General features: G+C 45.3%; 2 protein-coding genes across 3 annotated transcripts in view; both read left to right on the top strand.

Annotated features, from left to right (window-relative positions):
* Positions 1-923: 923 nt before the first annotated feature.
* On the top strand, positions 924-15,250 carry LOC124016113 (116 kDa U5 small nuclear ribonucleoprotein component). The gene is made up of 26 exons (XM_046331641.1): positions 924-1,059; positions 1,607-1,719; positions 1,856-2,018; positions 2,120-2,198; positions 2,309-2,384; positions 2,501-2,566; positions 2,722-2,757; positions 2,857-2,947; positions 3,174-3,256; positions 3,451-3,617; positions 3,831-3,955; positions 4,122-4,185; positions 4,272-4,362; positions 4,766-4,901; positions 5,254-5,381; positions 5,763-5,956; positions 7,107-7,461; positions 7,620-7,702; positions 7,993-8,079; positions 8,410-8,536; positions 9,077-9,164; positions 12,167-12,285; positions 12,680-12,774; positions 12,975-13,128; positions 14,337-14,444; positions 14,566-15,250. Exons 2-26 carry the CDS (start codon positions 1,618-1,620, stop codon positions 14,659-14,661), a joined length of 2,913 nt encoding a protein of 970 aa, XP_046187597.1. The 5' UTR covers positions 924-1,059; positions 1,607-1,617; the 3' UTR covers positions 14,662-15,250.
* A 5,102-nt stretch (positions 15,251-20,352) lies between these two features.
* LOC124016480 (gap junction gamma-1 protein-like) overlaps positions 20,353-23,152 on the top strand; it is a 48,846-nt gene continuing 46,046 nt past the window's right edge. Inside the window, exon 1 of one of the 2 annotated variants that reach the window (XM_046332056.1) lies at positions 20,353-21,011. The gene's annotated coding sequence lies outside the window, so the exon portion shown is untranslated. Of the gene's footprint in view, positions 21,012-21,090; positions 22,162-23,152 lie in introns of those variants that run through there. The other variant, XM_046332057.1, reaches the window with a different exon arrangement.

Here is a 23,152-nt window from a genome sequence, read left to right as displayed (position 1 = left end):
GGGTGGTGAACGTGCAAGCTGATGAGCTTGATGCTCCTTTCCAATAAACATCAAGGGTCTTATTATTGTGACATGATAATCGATGCTGGGATGCCGTTTGACAAATACAAATAATATATATGTTATAATAATAATTTCATAATGTAGGTAGCATACCTGCCTGTATCTGTAAGCTGTTGGCTAGAGTGCATATACCAAAACCACAGTGGACACATTTGCTGTATCACTAAAATGTTTTTGTGACAAAACCATCAGTAGAGTTGAAAATGCGATGGAAACCCATTTAACTTTCATTCGGTACATGTGAATTTAACAGCAAAAGTTATTTTTATGTGCACTATGTCATCAGGCACAGCCTTTTACCTGCAAAAAGACAGTTTGATGGAAACATTTCTGGAAACATTTCTGGTGGGAAAATGCTCATATTGTTTTATGCAGATTTAAAAAATATTTGCATGAAAATCTGTGTCATTGTTTGGAAACCTAGCTACTGATAAAATATTTTTTTACTGATATATATTTTTTTACAGTGTTAGTTTCATTAGCTGTTGTACAATAGGATCCAAAATATAAGAAAACATACATTTGAGAGCACTGGGCCTTTATAACATAAACCTACAAATCCATCTAACACAGATATTGCCTTTCAGTACACAAATATCGATTCTGGGTCATCTCGCTTGTTCATGTAAAATATGCGCATGCACAAAAAAAAATGTCGCCTAGACTCGAGACTTCGGGCGCATGAACATTTTCTTCCAAATATATTAGCAAATAAAATATCTGTGGACTGTAAATGTTATACTATTTTCCTAAAACAAATCACTATATATATTGTTTTATATATATTTAATGCATTTGTACTTTTACGATAATATACAATCAGGCAATGTGAAGACAGTCTACATTTTGCGTCACCTACAGTCGACGTGCGTTTGCATTGAGGGGTCTTACATGTGCATGGTTTGGAAAGCAGGAGAGAAAAACATTGTGATTAGTTAAAATAATTAGGAAAATAGCGATACAAGTTTGAAACTACCGCTCGTTTTGCACATAAAGGTAACTTTAAGTGTTTTTGTGCTGATATATTCTCCAGAACAAGGTATCTACTTTATTGTAGTAAAGCGAAACATCATCCACCACAACGCAGCCTGGACGTTGGTTAGGGATGTCATTCATTCCCTATATAACCGCTATGGCTAACTAGCTAGCGACCCCACCAAAATATAGCTAACTAGCTAAGAGATTATTGTAACTATTAGATATCTGTTTTACAAAGTTGCACATTTTAGGCCTTTTTAAAGTCAACCATTGTTTTTGAGGTGTGAGTGATGGGTTTCTTTTTCATTATTTTCTCAACTTACCCGCCAATGCATGTAGTTTCTAACGTTAGCTAACATTAACGTGTAGTTGTGTGCGTATGTACCTGAAACGTTATACATGAACATCTGAACCAATAAACACAGCGAACTAATTGCAGAGTTAAAGTAGACAACGTTCATTGGTTTGTAGCAGGTACTCTTTGCCGAAGGATAAATCATGTGGGTGTGTGTGATGCAATTTTATTGCGAATCCATTATGTTTTCCTATTATGTGTCCTACCCAGTCCCTTTCACAATGGAGACGGACCTGTATGACGAGTTTGGGAACTACATTGGGCCAGAACTAGACTCTGACGAGGATGATGATCTGGAGGCAGATGACAGAGATGTGGATGAGGTTTGTTTACTGAAATCAACAGACAGCGGTAGACGTTAATGCACATTACCATGCAGTCTAACAAAAAGGAAGTAGGTGTGTTTTATAATGTCTGGTCAATTCATGACATGCTTGTGTCCCTCTCTACTTTGTGAAGGCTGATGAGGATGATGAGGATGAGCCGGCTGATGCTGATGAAGATGTCCCAGGAATGGAGGTAGTTCTGCACGAGGATAAGAAATACTATCCTACAGCAGAGGAAGTGTACGGGCCGGAGGTGGAAACTTTAGTCCAGGAAGAGGACGCACAGCCCCTCACAGGTCAGACACCACACACACACACACACACTTAAGCACATGGATGCATTAATTCAGATACGATAGTGATAAACTGATTCACATTTTCTCTCTCTCCCCATCAGAACCCATCATCAAGCCTGTAAGGAACAAGCAGTTCACTCTGATGGAACAGGAGCTACCTTCCACTGTTTATGACATGGAGTAAGTCATTGACCGTTCACCAGTTTGACTGTTGTAAAACTAGACCTGCGTCTGTCTGTCTATACTCACAAAAGGTCGATGTTTAACCCCACCTCTCCTCCTCTGCGCAGGTTCCTGGCTGACCTAATGGACAGTCCCGAGCTAATCCGTAACGTCACCCTGTGTGGCCACCTGCATCACGGCAAGGTGAAAAACACTCAGCAATTGACCCGCTTTAGAGCCAGACCTGGCTAGATCATGGATGTTAGTAGCTAGGTTGTTCCCGTTATTGTGATTTTAATGGATTTGTCTCTTGTCTGCAGACATGTTTCGTGGACTGCCTGATTGAACAGACACACCCAGAGATCAGGAAGAGAGACGACATGGATGTGAGTTTACTCTCCAGCTAGACTAAACTGCCCCAAAGTTGCTGCTCTCCTTTCATCCTAATTTGGAGAAATCCTCTAACCAGTTGTAATCTGAAATACTCTGTGTATACTGTAAGTGAGCCATTAATTCACTACATTTTCCCGTGGTATTTCAGCTCCGTTACACAGACATCCTCTTCACTGAGCAGGAGGTAAGTTGTTATTATATTCAGAACTATGACAAGTTCTTGCAGAATTGTGCCTCTCCTGTGTAAATGCATTGTGTTGACCCCTATGTGGTGCCTCCACAGCGAGGGGTTGGTATCAAGAGCACCCCCGTCACAATGGTTCTTCCAGACTCCAGAGGCAAATCCTTCCTCTTCAACATCATGGACACACCAGGTATGCAAATCAAAATCAAATCCAATGTTTTTGGTCGCGTACACATTTTCAGCAGATGTTATTGCGGTTGTAGCGAAATGCTTGTGTTCCTAGGAAACGTAGAGGAGATTAAAAGAGTAATCAAGGGCGGTTGATTGATATAATTTCCCGCCTCACGGCGTGTGATGTTAGGTCGGCTGCTTTAGAAAGGCAGAGCGGGACCTCATACCCTTTGTCGTCCCTGCAGGCCACGTCAACTTTTCGGATGAGGTGACCTCAGGCATCCGACTCTCCGACGGCATCGTGCTTTTCATCGACGCAGCAGAAGGAGTGAGTCCTCTTATTTAACTCCCCATTCGCCGCAGTGCATCTCTCTATCTTGTGTCATCGCACTTCTATTATCAGACTTTGCTTCTGTTTGGCCTCAAGACGCAGGCTTTTGTGTTTCCACCTCTGAGGCCTGGCCCCAAAAAGTCAAATGTACCATTCCTAACCCATGCCTCTGCTCCCCTGTGTGTCTTTAGGTGATGTTGAACACCGAGCGTCTGATCAAGCACGCAGTCCAGGAGCGTCTGGCCATCACCATCTGCATCAACAAGGTGGACCGCCTCATCGTGGAGCTCAAGCTGCCCCCTACAGACGCCTACTACAAACTACGCCACATAGTGGACGAGGTCAACGCCATGCTCAGGTACTGACGTGGGGAGGGCCTGGTAACCATGGCTACGGGATTGACACTGAGGGGTGTGGAGGAAAGGAAATATCAGCATTTGTAAATAAGATTCCATTGCAGAGTGAAACCATGAATGTGAAAACAAAACTACTAGCATTGAGATTAGCCTGTTGTGGTACAGTGTTCCAGTGTGTATCATTGACTGTGGCTCCACTCTCCCCTTTCACTCAGCACCTACTCTACAGATGAGAACCTGGTGGTGTCTCCTCTCTTGGGGAACGTGTGTTTCGCCAGCTCTCAGTACTGTGTTTGCTTCACCCTGGGCTCCTTCGCCAAGATCTACTCTGACACCTACGGTGAGACCCCCACCCCCCCCTAGTTCCACACAGAGTTCCACACTTCTCCCACACCTCTTGATATGTGTAACTGTAAACACATTTCTGACATGACTAGACCTGGTAGGTTCTCATTTTAACCCTACGAATAACTGTTAAAAATTACACCTTCTCTCTGGTGTTGCAGGTGACATCAACTACACAGAGTTTGCCAAGAGGCTGTGGGGAGACATTTACTTCAACCCCAAAACGTAAGTGGTTTTCATTCAGGGTCATTTAGACTTTTTGTCTGGTCTGCAGTGCACTACGATAACCCTGTTTTGCCTTCTCCTATCAGGCGCAAGTTCACCAAGAAAGCCCCCACCAGTAACTCCCAGCGTAGCTTTGTGGAGTTTGTGCTGGAGCCTCTGTACAAGATCCTATCCCAGGTAAGACCCTTCTAACGCAATCATCTCCTAGAAGACAAATCTTATACGCTACAAAGCACAGATGAGTACTTTGGTGTAGACATGTCTGTTCCCTGAAAAACACACTATTCCCATGAGTCCAAAAAAGAAAAGGTGACTGCATCTCCCATAAAAGACCAGCTGTTTTTTCAGTTCCCGGTGCTCTTGTTTAAAGCGAAACACGTCAGCTTATGAAATCAATCGGAGCGCCATCAATTGAACAGTGTCGTTGCGGCCTTTCGTGGGAGATGCCGTCACATTTTCTTGTTTGGACTGCAATGACTTGACCCAGGTGACCACCCTATTCCATATAAGCCTTTTAAGTAGTGCTAGCACGTCTAGAACTGACACTACCCCTCTTCTCTCTCCCTCTTCTCGCTCCCAGGTGGTGGGTGACTGTGACACGTCTCTGCCTCGGGTGCTAGATGAGCTGGGCATCCACCTGGTCAAAGAGGAGCTGAAGCTCAACATCAGACCTCTACTCAGGCTGGTCTGTAAGCGCTTCTTTGGAGAGTTCACCGGTACGCACGCCATCCGCCGCCCCCGTTTCCTCTGAACCTCCACTGCCTCCTCATATACCGCTCAGTAACTGTATCTCGTGTTTAATCTTATTCACAGAGGTCATTTACAGTTGAGCCATGTTTACCTTCTGCCTTTTAGAGAGGCTTAATTCTGTTGTTTGCGTTCTCATTATCGGCTCTTACAGTACGTTTGCGTACAGGATGACTCGCTGTACGTGGTTACCACGCTAGCCAGTGTGTCTGCCCACAGCCTGGGACAATCAGTGGTATAATTGCACACAATGTTATGTTTCTGGTGAATGTGACAAACACGTTCATGTGAAGCCGAGCATGACCTCCCTCCCTCCTGCAGGCTTCGTGGACATGTGCGTGCAGCACATCCCCTCACCACAGGGGGGCGCCAAGAACAAGATAGAGCACAGCTACACTGGAGGACTGGACTCAGACCTGGGGGAGGCCATGGCAGAATGCGACCCTGATGTGAGTGTGACGGAGTGGGGAGAAACACAGGGGCTGTGGGTGAGAAGAGGCTCGAGCGAGACGGATGGTAGTTGTTTTCTAATAGGTGGAATCTGTTTTCAGTGTTAATCAATAGCCTCATTGCAACTGGAATCGCAATTAAGCAAGCAAGCGGGCGATTGGAATTGCCGGGGAGTGAATAAATAGATCGATCACAAACATTCCAAATGCCCTTCAGAGATCCTCTAGCCAATAATGAAGGGAGAGGCTTGAGATGTAACAAAAAGTTGCACTGTTAGACAAGGTTAACTAAGCTTATCTATTTCCTTTTACCCTCTTTCCTCTCCCTTTAACCCTTCTTTGTTGCTCGTTCTCTTTCCCCTCTTCTCTCCTCCCATCCAGGGTCCTCTGATGTGCCACACCACTAAGATGTACAGTACTGAGGACGGGGTGCAGTTCCACGCGTTTGGCCGGGTGCTGAGCGGTACCATCCAGGCGGGCCAGCCAGTCAAGGTGCTGGGCGAGAACTACACTCTGGAGGACGAGGAGGACTCGCAGGTCTGCACGGTGGGACGTCTCTGGATCAACGTCGCCAGGTAGTGAGAGTCATTGTTAACGTGCCACCTCGCGGACACATCACTTGGCCTGCGTTCCAAATGGAACTCTATTCCATACATGGTGTACTAATTTAGACCAGAGCTTAATGGGCCCTGGTCAAAAGTAACAAGCTGACCAGACCGGACACGTCGCGTGCGCGAGCGTTGCAAAATAAATGTAGAAATCCGTGGTATTCAATTATTGCACCCACACTTCTTGCGCACGCCGACGAGTGTCTGCGTTGCCATGGGCTAAAATAGAAGTCATTCCTATTTTTGACGCAGATCGCGATGCAAGTCGTGCCTCTCCCATCTCCTCATTGGTTTATAGAAGCAGGTACCCATGTACCATCTCCTCATTGGTTATACTCACTTGGGTGATTGAAAGACGAACAGTTTTGCCGGTCGTTGTGGTAGTACTATGAAAGTTTAGATGCAATCACCATATAAGTTCTAAGATGAAAAAGCCTGGAAGGAGGAGAGATGACAAGAAACGTTTCGGGTGACCGTTTTATGTGTGGATTAATTGTCGGAGTGGAGGACCTTGTGCATTTCAGGTAAAATAACAACTCAATGTTTATATCCCAGGACAAATTAGCTAACAGCAAGCTAGCTAAATAGGACAAATTAGCTAGCAACCGCAAGCTAGCTAGCTAAATTGCCATACATGTTTAATCATTTTCGACCTGTTCCCAAATTAATGTCATTGGTTCAGAGTTTGTTTTGATATTTTAACCTGCGTGTCGTGATCGCGTTTGGTGTGGGGGGGACAAAATAAATGTATACCCGATGGTGCACGTGCGCAGCCATTTTGGGTTCCGTGTAACGTGCTATTTCGGGAATAGGGCGCCATTTGGGGCCAAGCATGAGTTTTCATTATAGCAAGTTGTCAGGTATGTATTCATTAGTCTAACCCATATTTGTGTTTCTTCCCTAGTCTCTGGTCCTCAGTGTTATTATAGTAATTTGGTGGGTGCTGATAATTGTACAAGTGTGTATTAGACACATGTGAATTGGAGATGGTTTTTTTTTGCCTATCCAAACTCCCCGTGAGATGTCATTATATGTGATCTCTGTGTTCAGTATGAGATGTTGTCTGTCATTTACCCCAGCAGTTGTAGGTCAAACCGCTTCACGTTCTAAATCACAGGTACCAGATAGAGGTGAACCGTGTGCCTGCTGGCAACTGGGTTCTCATTGAGGGCTGTGACCAGCCCATCGTCAAGACAGCCACCATCACCGAGCCCAGAGGGAACGAGGAGGCCCAGATCTTCCGGCCGCTCAAGTTCAACACGGCGTCTGTCATCAAGATCGCTGTGGAGCCAGTCAACCCGTCAGAGCTGCCCAAGATGTTGGACGGACTGCGGAAGGTCAATAAGAGCTACCCCTCCCTCACCACCAAGGTGGAGGAGTCAGGGGAACATGTTATCCTGGGTACCGGGGAACTCTACCTGGACTGTGTCATGCACGACCTGCGGAAGATGTACTCTGAGATCGACATCAAGGTCAGTTCTCTCACATGTCTCTTCACCCACCTGGAACAACAAACTACTCTTCCTGTATCGGAATTGTAACGTCTTAAACAAAATTCCCTTCATGTCTTGTGTTATTCCTTGATCGGTTTTCCAGTACTGAATGTCTCCCTCTCTCCTCTTTCTCCCAGGTGGCTGACCCCGTGGTGACCTTCTGTGAGACGGTAGTGGAGACGTCGTCTCTCAAGTGCTTTGCCGAGACGCCGAACAAGAAGTAAGCATCCACCATCATCTCCCATTGGGTCACCAGTGACCTAGCTTACAGTACACTAATCGACTAGTGTAGACTGTGTGCATCCCAAATGGCACCCTGTTTCCTTCTGTGGTGCACTACTTTTGACTCTGGTTGGAAGTAGTGCACTATATAGGGAATAGGGTGTCCTATGGGGACGCATTCTGTTTCATGTTGAGGTTAGTGTGACGTGTCTAGACCAGCTGGATGGGTGACTTGAGTGCTGTGGCTGTTTGCCCGTGTGATTGACGGCTGTGCGTTCTGATTGACAGGAATAAGATCACCATGATTGCCGAGCCTCTGGAAAAGGGCCTGGCTGAGGACATAGAGAACGAGGTGGTGCAGATCACATGGAACAGGTACTGGACACACACACACAACTGTACACCGCCTATTCATAAAAACGTCCACGTGTCAGTGTCTCAACCCAAACAGACACCTGTCTTGACAATACCTTGAGGCCTATCCTCCTATCCGCAGCTGTAGCCCAGTGTGTGTGTGTTGTGGAAGTGGGCAGTGTCCGGCCAGCTGCATGCTGCTCATCTGTGAAACCATCTGGGCCTGGCATTGCCCACGTGAGCCACGGTGCCAAGGCAGTTACACACTAACTTGACATCCGATTAAACAAACTCTGTCCCCTCTGTTCTTCCCCCCACTAATCCATCCTGTTGTTTAATCCCTGGTTCCAGGAAGAAGCTGGGAGAGTTTTTCCAGACCAAGTATGACTGGGATCTGCTGGCTGCCAGGTCTATCTGGGCCTTTGGGCCCGACACCACCGGGCCTAACATCCTGGTAGATGACACCCTGCCTTCTGAGGTGAGACCAGGGCTCTGGGGTTGGGCGTGGGTAAGGCTGGACTAGGGGTGGTGTGGAGGGCTGGTGGTCTTGGGGTCATCCTGGGCTGAGGTGGGTTGGGCAGGCTTGGGCTCTGGGGTCAGCCTGCCTGTCTCTAGGCCAAACTGTAAACAGATGGAGTGCGTGTTGGAGTGATTCAGAATGACTGCTCTCTAGCAGACGTGTGAAAATGTATCGATGGATGTGTCAGTTTGTTTGGCCCTCTGACACCGGTGTGATCGTGGTGACATTGACCTATTGAGTGGCACGGACAGCGGTGCCCGGTTATCGGGCACAACCACCTCTTGTCTTTTGTTGTTGTTGTGTTATGCCACCTTGAAGTCAAGGAAATATTATGATCAATGAGAACACTCAATCTCTCCATAGTGATCTTTGATTATGACACTGAATCGCACTGTAGGGTGTAATGAAGGCAATTATGTGTCCACTTGTATTCAGCCGTGTGCAGCTTTGCATGAGGGATATGTCTCCAGAACGTTGACGGTGTGTTGTTGTGTGCAGGTGGACAAGGCTCTGCTGGGCTCGGTTAAGGACAGCATCGTCCAGGGCTTCCAATGGGGCACCAGGGAGGGGCCTCTGTGTGACGAACGTAAGTGTCTTACCACTCTTTTTCACTCACTCATTAATCGCCTAACAGCTAAACCCTTTTTTTCAGGACCCTGTTTTTCAAAGATAATTTGTAAAAATCCAAATAACTTCACAGATCTTCATTGTAAAGGGTTTAAACACTGTTTCCAATGCTTGTTCAATGAACCATAAACAATTAATGAACATGCACCTGTGGAACGGTCGTTAAGACACTAACAGCTTACAGACGGTAGGCAATTAAGGTCACAGTTATGAAAACTTAGGACACTAAAGAGGCCTTTCTACTGACTCTGAAAAACACCAAAAGAAAGATGCCCAGGGTCCCTGTTCATCTGTGTGAATGTGCCTTAGGCATGCTGCAAGGAGGCATGAGGACTGCAGATGTGGCCAGGACAATAAATTGCGATGTCTGTACTGTGAGACGCCTAGGGAGGGAGACAGAACGGACAGCTGATTGTCCTCGCAGTGGCAGACCACGTGTAACAACACCTGCACAAGATCGGTACATCCGAACATCACACCTGCGGGACAGATGCAGGATGGCAACAACAACTGCCGAGTTACACCAGGAACGCAGAATCCCTCCATCAGTGCTCAGACAGTCCGCAATAGGCTGAGAGAGGCTGGACTGAGGGCTTGTAGGCCTGTTGTAAGGCAGGTCCTCACCAGACATCACCGGCAACAACGTCGCCTATGGGCGCAAACCCACCGTCGCTGGACCAGTCTGGACTGGCAAAAAATGCTCTTCACTGACAAGTCACGGTTTTGTCTCACCAGGGGTGATGATCGGATTCGCGTTTATCGTCGAAGGGATGAGCGTTACACCGAGGCCTGTACTCTGGAGCGGGATCGATTTGGAGGTGGAGGGTCCATCATGGTCTGGGGCGGTATGTCACAGCATTATCGGACTGAGCTTGTTGTCATTGCAGGCAATCTCAATGCTGTGCGTTACAGGGAAGACATCCTCCTCCCTCATGTGGTACCCTTCCTGCAGGCTCATCCTGACATGACCAGCATGACAATGCCACCACGCACAGAACAAGCAGTATGGTTGATTTCCTGAAAGACGTGAATGTCAGTGTTCTGCCATGGCCAGCGACGAGCCCGGATCTCAATCCCGTTGAGCACGTTTGGGACCTGTTCGATCGGAGGGTGAGGGCTAGGGCCATAGAAATGTCCGGGAACTTGCAGGTGCTTTGGTGGAAGAGTGGGGTAACATCTCACAGCAAGAACTGGCAAATCTGGTGCAGTCCATGAGGATGAGATGCACTGCAGTATTTAATGAGGCTGGTGGCCACACCAGATACTGACTGTTACTTTTGATTTTGACCCCTCCCCCCCTTTGTTCCAGGGACACATTATTCAATTTCTGTTAGTCACATGTCTGTAGAACTTGTTCAGTTTGTCTTATGTTCATACTAGAGGTCGACGGATTAATCGGAATGGCCGATTAATTAGGGCCGATTTCAAGTTTTCATAATAATCGGTAATCAGCATTTTTGGACACCGATTATGGCCGATTACATTGCACTCCACGGGGAGACTGCATGGCAGGCTGACTACCTGTTATGCGAGTGCAGCAAGGAGCCATGGTAAGGTGCTAGCTAGCATTAAACTTATCTTGTAAAAAAACAATCCATTTTAACATAATCACTAGTTTACTACACATGGTTGATGATATTACTAGTTTATCTAGCTTGTCCTGCGTTGCATATAATCGATGCGTTGCCTGTTAATTTATCATTTAATTACAGCCTACTTCGCCAAACGGGTGATTCAAAAAGCGCATTCGCGAAAAAAGCACTGTCGTTGCACCACGTGTACCTAACCATAAACATCAAACATCAATGCCTTTCTTAAAATCAATACACAAGTATATATTTTTAAACCTGCATATTTAGTTAATATTGCCTGCTAACATGAATTTATTTTAACTAGGGAAATTGTGACACTTCTATTGAGTTCTGTGCAAGTAGAGTCAGGGTATATGCAGCAGTTTGGGCTGCCTGGCTTGTTGTGAACTGCGTGAAGACCCTTTCTTCCTAATAAAGACCTTAATTAATTTGCCAGAATTGTACATAATAATGACATAACATTGAAGGTTGTGCAATGTAACAGCAATATTTAGACTTATGGATGCCACCCGTTAGATAAAATACGGAACGGTTCCGTATTTCACTGAAAGAATAAACATTTTGTTTTCTAAATGATAGTTTCCTGATTTGACCATATTAAATACCTAAGGCTCATATTTCTGTGTGTTATTATGTTATAATTAAGTCTATGATTTGATAGAGCACTCTGACTGAGCAGTGGTAGGCAGCAGCAGGCTCGTAAGCATTCGTTCAAATAGCACTTTCCTACATTTGCCAGCAGCTCTTTGCTGTGCTTCAAGCATTGCACTGTTTGTGTCTTCAAGCCTATCAACTCCCGAGATTAAGCTGGCAATACTAAAGTACCTATTAGAACATCCAATAGTTAAATGTATATGAAATACAAATGGTATAGAAAGAAATAGTCCTATAATAACTACAACCAACTTCTTACCTGGGAATATTGAAGATGTTAAAAGGAACCACCAGCTTTCATATGTTCTCATGTTCTGAGCAAGGAACTTAAACATTAGCATTTTTACATAGCACATATTGTACTTTTACTTTCTTCTCCAACACTTTGTTTTTGCATTATTTAAACCAAATTGAACATGTTTCATTATTTATTTGAGACTAAATTGATTTTATTGATGTATTATATTAAGTTAAAATAAGTGTTCATTCAGTATTGTTGTAATTGTCATTATTACAAATATATATATAAAAATCGGCCGATTTAATCGGTGCCAGCTTCTCTTTTTTTCCGGTCCTCCAATAATCGGTATCGGCGTTGAAAAATCTTTATCGGTCGACCTCTAGTTCATACAAATATTTTCACATAGAAAATAAACGCAGTTGACAGTGAGAGGACGTTTCTTATTTTTGCTGAGTTTATATATCCCCTCCCTAGCTATCAGAAACGTGAAGTTTAAGATCCTGGATGCGGTCATAGCGCAGGAGCCTCTACACAGAGGAGGAGGACAGGTCATCCCCACAGCCAGGAGAGTGGTGTACTCTGCCTTCCTCATGGTGAGATCATCCCCCTCTCTCTCTCCCTCCCTCACCTGCTCCTTTCTTCCATATTTCACTAACTCTCGCTCCCTTTTGTTTCCTATACTTTTTCTCCTGAGTCTTTCTCCTGAGTTTCATTACCTTGATTGAAGTGCTGATTTCTTCAGACTTTCTCTTTTTTTTGTTTTTTGTATTGACGTATAGTATAGTTTCCCTCTTTCAAGGGTTTTCTCCTTTTTTCTGTTGGTTCTTTGCATCCCTCCATCATTGCCCGCCTCTCAACTTCTCTTCTCTTGACTTTCTCCTCTGTTCTTTCCTCCCCTGTCCTCTATCTTCTCTGGCTCTCCCTCCTGCCGTCCTCTGGTTCTCCTAATGGCTGTCCCAATTACTGTCCCTCTCCTGTCCCTCCCAGGCCACCCCCAGGTTGATGGAGCCCTATTATTTTGTCGAGGTCCAGGCCCCAGCTGACTGTGTGTCTGCTGTGTACACAGTACTGGCCAGACGGAGGTGAGCCCCGCAAACCACTAAATAACGATGTCTCCTCTGTACCATCCCAATTACCCCACCCATAACTTCTTGACTGGCGTTTTTAAACCTTCACCTGGAAAGTTGAACGTGGAAATATTGTGCTGATTGCTCAGATGTGGTGTTTTTTGTTATTTTCTTTGTTACAATTCTATCTGCTGTGTTTTTGTGTTGTGGCACAGAGGTCATGTGACGCAGGACGCCCCCATCCCCGGGTCTCCCCTCTACACAATCAAGGCCTTCATCCCGGCCATCGACTCGTTTGGCTTCGAGACTGACCTGAGAACACACACACAGGGACAGGCCTTCTCCCTGTCCGTCTTCCACCACTGGCAGGTAGGATCACACGGACGGACACACGTGTGTGTGTGCGCACACACAGACATGTGCCCACTTTCTTTATGCCTACCAGCTGTGTTGACATACACTTGCACACACGCTCGGACACAATGATGCCAGAGTCACGAACCTCGCGCTCATGCCAGCCACTCTGAGTAAATTGGTTTGGATGCTGACTAGAAGGGTGTTGAGTCAGCAGCTATTGTGTATACTACAGTTGTCTCTCCCTCTTCCCCCCGTGTCGCGTGTCTCTCCCTCTCCTCCTCTTTGGCTGTGTCAGGCAAAATGAATTTGCTCCCTTCGCCCTCATTTTCCCCAGCCTGCTTCTCTCCTCTAGTCTTCCCTCTTCTGTAAACTGAAACGCAGGCTGTTCCTCCTCAGTAGCGTGATCATCACCCCCTCCCAGGGTGTGGTGTGACGCCGTTTAACGGCCCTGCTCCATCTGTTCATTGGGCTGCAGACACTCCATTGATTTTCCTCCCGTTCAATCTTTTCCCCCGCAGGCCTGGGGTATGAGTACAGCACAGTCCTCGGATTTGTCCCAGATGGCACCCTACTCCCTATTTAGGCTAGTGCACCAATTGACCATTGACCAGGGCCCATAGGGCTAAATAGGGAATATGGTGCCATTTGGGATTGGAGCGCAGCCCCACACGGAGGAGGGGGGAGTGAGGGATTGCAGAGTTGGCGAAACAGCCCCTTGCCTGATTTGGGGCCGAGATCCCCCCCCCCCCCCCTTGCTCTCCCTCCAACAGACATGTAACATTTACACATGAGAACGGGATTGAGGTGTCGGTGAAGATGATAGGTTTAAATAATCATTTAAAAACGGCATTCTACTCAGGACTAGATGTGCTAACGTCGCAGCGATGAAGTGCGCGAGACAGAGTGACGTGACAAGGCGCTGCCGTGTTAGTTTTGGCTGGCTGTAGGTGACAGTAAATCCCCCCCAACTCAGTGACATAGAGGACGCTGTAACTAGTAGATAATGAATTGCGTATTTGTGTGGCGAAATGTTTTAAGGACCGTGTTGGTGACTCTATTATAGGAGGCCTCTGCTCAGGTTTCAGCTTCCGTATGTCTAGTTGTCAGTGTGTATCATAATGTGACGCCGTAGACGAGACCTGGAATTTCTCAAACTGAAATTGTCCTTTTCTTTTGAACCCTCGCCTGACCCCTGTTTCTTCTCTCTCCTCTCCCCCCAGATTGTCCCTGGTGACCCCCTGGACAAGAGCATCGTGATCAGGCCGCTGGAGCCCCAGCCTGCGCCTCACCTGGCCAGAGAGTTCATGATCAAGACCCGCAGGCGCAAGGTACGTATACTTCCCACCCCCCTTCACCATGTCTGAGGGAAGGTGTGCCTTTGTACTGTTGCCTATTGACCCGGCACATCACGACCATGTGACTGACTTGACTCCCTGGTTTCCATGCCAGGGTCTGAGTGAGGATGTGAGCATCAGCAAGTTCTTCGACGACCCTATGTTGTTGGAGCTGGCCAAGCAGGACGTGGTGCTCAACTACCCCATGTGAGGTGTCGGGAGACAACGACCAGGGTGCTCCCCTCCTCCACCAGCACCACAAGCAACATCCCCACACCACATCGTATGGGACTCAAAACCCCACTGAGGTGGGTTGGACATTGTCACAGAGGGAAGCAGGGTCTGCCGGTTCATATTGGCGATTTCTGTGGACTTTGTTAACCAGGTGAGGCCACTTACCCTCATCATTAAGTTAATCAATGAAGCACTGATATGGAACCCGACAGACCCTGCAATCTCCTGTTAAGACTTCGCCTACCTGTGCTCTCCTTCTAAGAGGGACTTTTTATTATGATATAACGGCATCTACGGTTGTAGAGGTTGGCGTGATGTGGGATAGCATCGTCTCTGACACCTCTTGTCATCAGCGCAATGAGTAATACTGCTGAGGTGTTTCCTCTCATCAATGTCTTGTGCTTATTTTTATTTTTTTACATGTATAAATTCCCAAATATTTTGTAGATGTAAGATGACTTGAAAGCAGGCTTGTGTGTTTGATGGGTTTTTTTAAATTTGGAAATTGGATGTCTTGTGTCTGGTGTTGGCCTGTTTTAAGTCAAATAAAAAATATGCCTGTGAAATTAGTTTTATTTGGATCCATAACCAACTGAGGTAACTTTATTTTCTTCACTTCCTTCCAGGTGTTTAGTTTGGTTCACATTCAGGGTCCTTTTCTGAAGTTACTGTATGTACCTTGTGACCTTGGCGTGTTGCACTGTATATATGGGCGGTGGTGTTCAGCAGAAGTGGGCGTGTACTGTGCAGAGCACCATATTGAAGCACAGGCGTCCGTGTGAATGATTGGCATGTCTGTTTGGGGTGCTGTGTGGTCCGTGACTGATGGACAGGCCTCTGGATTGGGATAGGCAGGCACGGAAGATGCATGTCGGGACCAGGGTCACATGCACCACAAGTGTGCTGCCTTGTGCTGGAGCACAAAGCCTCTGTCTTAGAATGTGAGGAATCACAGAAAGTCTCCTCAACTGTGTTAGAGGTGAAGGTCCAAGGCCCCTCCCCGTAAGGACCTTCTTCTCCAGTGGGTTTTGAGAAGGAATCGAGCACAGGTTGAGAAAGGTAGCATGACGGGAGAAAGAAGGTAAAACAAATGGTTGAGAAAGGTAGCATGACGGGAGAAAGAAGGTAAAACATGTGGTTGAGAAAGGTAGCATGACGGGAGAAAGAAGGTAAAACAAATGGTTGAGAAAGGTAGCATGACGGGAGAAAGAAGGTAAAACAAATGGTTGAGAAAGGTAGCATGACTGGAGAAAGAAGGTAAAACAAATGGTTGAGAAAGGTAGCATGACTGGAGAAAGAAGGTAAAACAAATGGTTGAGAAAGGTAGCATGACTGGAGAAAGAAGGTAAAACAAATGGTTGAGAAAGGTAGCATGACTGGAGAAAGAAGGTAAAACAAATGGTTGAGAAAGGTAGCATGACTGGAGAAAGAAGGTAAAACAAATGGTTGAGAAAGGTAGCATGACTGGAGAAAGAAGGTAAAACAAATGGTTGAGAAAGGTAGCATGACTGGAGAAAGAAGGTAAAACAAATGGTTGAGAAAGGTAGCATGACTGGAGAAAGAAGGTAAAACAAATGGTTGAGAAAGGTAGCATGACTGGAGAAAGAAGGTAAAACAAATGGTTGAGAAAGGTAGCATGATGGGAGAAAGAATGTAAAACATATGGACAGACTGATGGTTTTATTGCTGACTGCGCCTCTTGGTGCCCTGATGATAAACGTTAAAGTACAGTCGAATGAAAAAAGTTTGGGCACCACTGACGATTTCCATTTAGAAATAATTGGGTGTTTGGATCAGCAATTTCATTTTGATCTATCAAATAACTGATGGACACAGTAATATTTCAGTGAAATTAGGTTTATCGGATTAACTGAAAATGTGCAATATGCATCAAAACAAAATTAGACCGGTGCATAAATTTGGGCACCCCAATAGAAAAATCACATCAATATTTAGTAGAGCCTCCTCTCCTAAAAGCATAGCCTCTGAGTGTCTGGATTCTGGATGAAGGTATTTTGGACCATTCCTCCTTACAAAACATCTCCGGTTTGATGGTTGCCGAGCATGGACAGCCCGCTTCAAATCATCCCACAGATTCTCAATGATATTCAGGTCTGGGGACTGGGATGGCCATTCAAGAACATTGTACTTGTTCCTCTGCATAAATGCCCGGGTAGATTTTGAGCAGTGTTTTGGGTCGTTGTCTTGTTGAAATATCCAGCCCCGGCGTAACTTCAACTTTGTGACTGATTCTTCAACGTTATTCCCAAGAATCTGCTGAAATTGAGTGGAATCCATGCGACCCTCAACTTGAACAAGATTCCCAGTACCGGCACTGGCCACACAGCCCCACCGCATGATGGAACCCCCACCCAATTCTACTGTGGGTAGCAAGTGTTTTTCTTGGAACGCTGTGTTCTTTTGCCGCCATGCATAACGTCCCTTGTTATGACCAAATAACTCAATCTTTGTTTCATCAGTCCACAGCACCTTATTCCAAAATGAAGCTGGCTTGTCCAAATGTGTGTTTGCATGCCTCACGCGACTCCGTTTGTGGCGTGTGTGTGCAGAAAAGGCTTCTTCCGCAACACTCTCCCATACAGCTTCTCCTTGTGCAAAGTGCGCTGAATTGTTGAACGATGCACAGTGACACCATCTGCAGCAAGATGATGTTGTAGGTCTTTGGAGGTGGTCTGTGGGCTGTTTTTGACCGTTCTCACCATCCTTCGCCTTTGCCTCTCCGATATTTTACTTGGCCTGCCACTTCAGGCCTTAACAAGAACTGTGCCTGTGGTCTTCCATTTCCTCACTATGTTCCTCACCGTGGACACTGACAGCTTTAAATCTCTGTGATAGCTTTTTGTAGCCTTCCTCTAAACCATAATGTTGAACAGTCTTTGTTTTCAGGTCATTTGAGAGTTGTTTTGAGGCCCCCATGTTGCCACTCTTCAGAGGAGAGTCAAAGAGAACAACAACTTGCAATTGGCCACCTTATTAAATACCTTTTCTCATGATTGGATGCACTTGTCTATGAAGTTCAAGGCTTAATGAGCTCACCAAACCAATTGTGTGTTCCAATTAATCAGTGCTAAGTAGTTACAGGTATTCAAATCAACAGAATGACAAGGGTGCCCACATTTTTGCAGAGCCTATTTTTCACATCTGATTTAATTTCATACAACTTAATATTGCTACACTAGAAATCTTTGTCTGGACAATACCCCCAGTACTCAGCTTTTATTAGAAAATGAATGGCATGCCACTGTGATCATTTTCTGGGACGACAGAGTAAATGATTATGCAGCCTCAGAGGGGTGCCCAAACTTTTTCATACGACTGTATGAAGTCAATGATTCCCAATGCTTTTCCCACTGTGACCCAACTAAAGTCTAAGTGCACAAGGAATTGGCTCTGAGGTACAACATTTGGCAAAGACTCGTGACATATTTGCATAATGGCTTAAATATTAACCAGTCTATGAGTAAGGAAACAGGCTTGTTTCAGTACACTTGTCTAATAATGGATTATTCCCTTGTTTTGATGACTTGGTGTGTGGTTAACTCTGTCACACCTAGAGAGCTCTGACATCTCAGCTCTATGCCAATCACGATGGGCACAGGGACGCAGGGTGGGGACTGGACCTGGAGGGTTATAAAAAGGTATTGGGTAGCTTTGACATTTTGACTGAATGTCAATCATGAGAACTCTATGGGTTTGGTTTTCATTCGCCGAGACATCAGTACATTGAGATATGGATATTAAGATCTCTTCAGTGTGTATAGTCATGTAAAACACTAAATGTATCCCGGTCCCACACACTGTTGAATGTTCCGGCAGGTTATTAAAAGGCCAATGCAGCCATTTAAAAAAAATCTAAGATATCAAATCATTTCTGGGTAACGATTAAGTGATGGTGTTAAATTTAAAATGGTAAAAAACTAAGCAAATAGCTTCTTAACAAAGAGAAATTTCTCAAGCAAGAATTTTGTTAAGACTGTCTTGGAGGGGAACATTTTTAACTAGCTGTTATTGGCAGAGAGGTTTTGACCCCTCTTACTAATTGGCCTATTAACTAATTTGCTAATGTCACCTGGTAGGTCAGATTTCCATCCCACCAAAACAGGCTGAAATTTCAGCAGTTCTTTTCAAACGGCTCTTGCACTAAAAGGGCATTTTAATAATTTTCACAATTTCACAGTATTTTTCCAAACTCATAGTGTGGAAATAGATATAAAACACAGGGAAATCAGGTTTTTGACTGCACTGGGCCTTTAAATGCAACGTTTATAAATGTTTTAAGACTTTACTTTTTGTATCTTGCACATGTAGACTGTCCAATGTCATCAGTGTTGTCAGTGTCAAACACGGTATTTACAAGAGTCTGTTTGTTGCTACATAACCAAGTCCCCTCCCCTCCTTCGATGGCATCTGTTGTGACAGTGTATGTGATCAAATCCCTCTCCCACACTGCTGCTATATACTGTGCAGTGTGTGAATGTGTCTTTTAACCCTCTGCAGTGGTCCCATCTCTCTCCCTACCCCATGGCAGGAACCCATGCTGGCGTGAGTTGTGATCGTACGTGGCCCCGGGCAGCGGGACGGATGGCAGTGGATCCTGCCAGTCTGAATGCACGTCCCCTGAGCGCTCGCTGCAATCTGTGGACTCTGCTAAGTATAGACGAGAGACACTAGAGACTGCTCTCTGCTACGGCCTGGCTGAGGGCACCCTCCCCAGCAAGGCCTTCCCTCTCTCCTCTCATCCACCCTCATCTCTCATCCTCCTTTACATCTGCTCGATCCCTCCGCTTTTCCTCTCCTCTCGTCTTTCATCTCCTCGGTCTGTCTTCTCCACCTCCTGGTTCTGTCATCTGCCTCTCTCTCTTTCAGTCTCACCTCTCCCTCTCCTCTACATCACAAGCAGTCACATACATTCCTCTCACATCCACCCCTCAGTAGAAAACACATGTCTACTGTGGTAAGAAATGTAATAATATATATTGTTTACATTTAGTTTGTTAGTGCGACCAACCACAGTACCCGTAGACTGAGCAGTGACTGGTGGCTAAATGCTTAATCTATTTCTCCCTTTATCAGCAGATGACTAGAGAGTGGTAGACAGTAGGTGGCTTGATGAGCTGTATGTATACATAGAGGTTATTTCCTAATCCTTTAATGGGGTGAAAGGTTTGTGGCTGCCCTGAACCTCCCCTCCATCCTTCCCTTCCTGAATAGTCGCACATGTTCCAGAGACACACGGGGGCGCCATTGCTGTCTGGCTGGCCGGTCCGTGGCCAAGTGGCGGTCCGGCAAGGTCGGAATACTGAACAAACAAAGGGAAAGAAAAAAACGCATGACTGTGTGACTCCCTCACCCCTAGGGCACCTGAAGGACCCAAAACACTGAATCATCATCCTCCGATGACGAGAGATCACAGGATCTGTAGAGGTCATGCCACACTGCAGAACACAGACAGCTAGGCAGGGAGAATTGGACTGGGCATGGCTGCACAGACACATGCCTGCCCGACAAAGCGAGACAGAGGAGGTGGAGTACATTGGAACCACATTGAAGAATTAGGCCTCAAACTTAACTAGCCTGGTTTCAATTAGCCGTGTGTTCCCCTGTCTTGAGGCTTCACACAAAGGCAGGTCAACACCAGACCCCACCTCTCTCAGTACTGAGCAGTTAGTTAGGGAATGGGATGGATGGATGTAGTTGCTTTGTTCCTTTCCAGTATGGAGCAGGAGTGAAAATGTTAATGTTCTTTCCAGTGAATCAAGAATGGACGATTTGACTCCATGGGATCATGATATGGAAGGGACTCTTTGGAACTTAATCTTCCCCTTGGTGCACTGTTGTCTTGGGCCTGGCAGTGGAGACTGTCAATTACACACTGCATTATGGGTCATCCAACAGAGTGAAGTCATCAAAGTCGTATTGGGATCCCAACTTTCCTCTCTCCTCGGGCTCTTGGTGTTGAGCAACTGAACAGAACTAACGAGTGTAAACCTGGCATCAGCCTCCTCTCTGGGCGCCCTCACAGGCAGAGCCCAGACCCAACCAATCCTGTCAAGCCTGTCCTGATTTGACAGGGAGCTATCACTGTGGAGAGAGGATGAGAGACTGCCACTGGTCACAGCGGGAACCCGGTTCCGTTGTCACTCTCCGTTTCATTGCCCCAAGGTTATGTCAAAAAGGACCTGCATTGTTCTACTGTTGGAACTTTCCGTGTCTCTTCGCGCGCTTCTCAGTGATGGAAGTAGAAAACGTGTCAGCGCAACAGCTCCTTTCTTAAGAAACGTAAATCTTACTTCAAGCATTTTTAGGGTAAGTACAGTCAATTCGATTTTTAATTGGCCATTGAGGCAATGTTAACATTCTATGGGTTTATGAGTTAATAGGGAATTAGATGGGGATTAGGTTACTCTAACATAAAATCGAACAGTTTATTTGGAGAAGAAATAGCCTACAGGTTATGACAATATTGTTCACCTTATTTTTTTGCACTTCTAATTCTGCAGACACTTCAAGGTAAGGTAACTAGGTTTTACACAATTTAATTTGTTAATTTGAAATGTTCCCTCCCCCAGATATAGCTCATATGTTTAAATAGTTATCTGTTAATGCGAAGGAATTGGCTCCGCAATGTGCGGCGATGTTGTGCCAAAATGTGTCAAATCCAAGATGTGTAAATTGACAGGCACGCGCACTGTGAAAGATGCGCAACATCCCACCGTTCTTTCGCATCATATCGACATCACTGCACTTCTGACAGAAAATCGAGCTGTCACTCTCCGGTGTCGTATCTTCAACCAAAACGTGTCACCTCGAAGTCTAGTCAGCGACTATGCCATGCCAAATGGTAAACAAACGCTCGCCTGCCATAATAAATACGTGAGGAGAAGTCACTGTCGGATTGAGGTGGATTAGACCAGCTGAAATCACTTGCACAAAACATCAACTCTGGTTTTCCGACGATGACCCGATCCATGAAGGAACAATAAGAAGAGCGATTCATGGCTTTGTTCGAAATTTAGAATTGCGGCAAGCCAATTCAGCGACAGACATGAACAAAATAACGATTGCTCTCAATAATTTGTCTGGGAAGATGATGCTACTGTTCCACATGCAAAGAAGCCCTTAGACCCGACAATAATAGGCTACCAAAATGACAAGACTGTTCTGGAATGCGCTCATTGGGATTTTGGCATGCATTTTACGCAGCAGAGAACTTCGCTTTAATCGACGTACTTGTATCACGAGATAATACTAGTTATCCTAGAAACATGGACAAAGAATGCACAAGCTTTCCCTGATGTGATGACATACTCTTCAAGTTCTCTTGAGAATTGGAGCCAACAATATCAACACCGACGTATTCAATTGTGGACTGTGTGTAAAGCCAGAACCGACAACTAATTTCACGGGAACACCGTATCTCCTATATATTAAAGCATCTTCACAGACTCGCATAGCGGTAAGAATTTCTACCCTATTCAATAATGATATTGCACTTTATGTGCCTATTCCTTATCTACACGAGGTTGTGTTGCGTGTTGGTTAGCATTGGGGAACTAATGCGCCTTTGCAACAATGGCAAATCGAACGCACCTTTTTGCATGGTCTGTTTCTTTTTCTTCATAATTAGTGATCTACATTTTGCGTTACCTGTTTCACCGTTCTGTTGCCTACCTTAATATCACCAGGAGGGCAACTCTCAGCCGATCAGACCGGCATGCACATGTGATTGGAGAGGCGGATTGCGCGACGTCAGTCTATTGTGTGCGTGCAATCCGTTTGCCCATCTCAAATGAATAGTCTATCACAGGTTAATTGTATATATGGTTATTTAAAACAAGTGTATTGGTTTACAATAAGCGCTTCATTAGCCTATCATTTGTTACAGAATATTGACAGTTGTCATGTTGGGTGACATTTTTCTTTAAATGCATTAATTTAAATGTATATATCCTTTAGGAACTAGTGCTTGGCAACTCCATAAATTCATTAACGATAATGTGCAGTGCGCTCAATGAATGGGATTAGCAAGCGATTAGCAAGCGTTCCTTAGCCATAGTCGATGAGTTGGGGACAATAGGCTCTGGAGCGTTAACTACTATTCATAGTGTTAAGTATTTACTACTGTGTACCTTTGCACGATAAGACAATTACACAAAGGAAATGTAGTTGTCAAGATATGCATATCCATTTTTTATTCGTTTGGAAATGTTGTTGGGCTATTCAGAATATCTTTGTGTTTTTGTCTCGTGCGAATATGGTCATATGAAACGTGATTTATCCTTTACTTTGTTATGACGTTAGTATTATATAACAATTAAATTATTATACGTTTTTATCAAAGGAGAAAAAGTGAGTCGTAGACAGTGGAAGAAAGCTATACCCTGAGTTTCAGAAATGGCCCTCCTCCCCATAGCCAGCTGTTCTGTTTCTCTCCAATTCTGTGGGTG

Source organism: Oncorhynchus gorbuscha, linkage group LG26, assembly GCF_021184085.1.
Source record: "Oncorhynchus gorbuscha isolate QuinsamMale2020 ecotype Even-year linkage group LG26, OgorEven_v1.0, whole genome shotgun sequence".
Lineage (NCBI taxonomy): Eukaryota > Metazoa > Chordata > Actinopteri > Salmoniformes > Salmonidae > Oncorhynchus > Oncorhynchus gorbuscha.
Note: the sequence above shows the minus strand (reverse complement) of the source record. Positions and strands in the feature narration are given on the sequence as shown.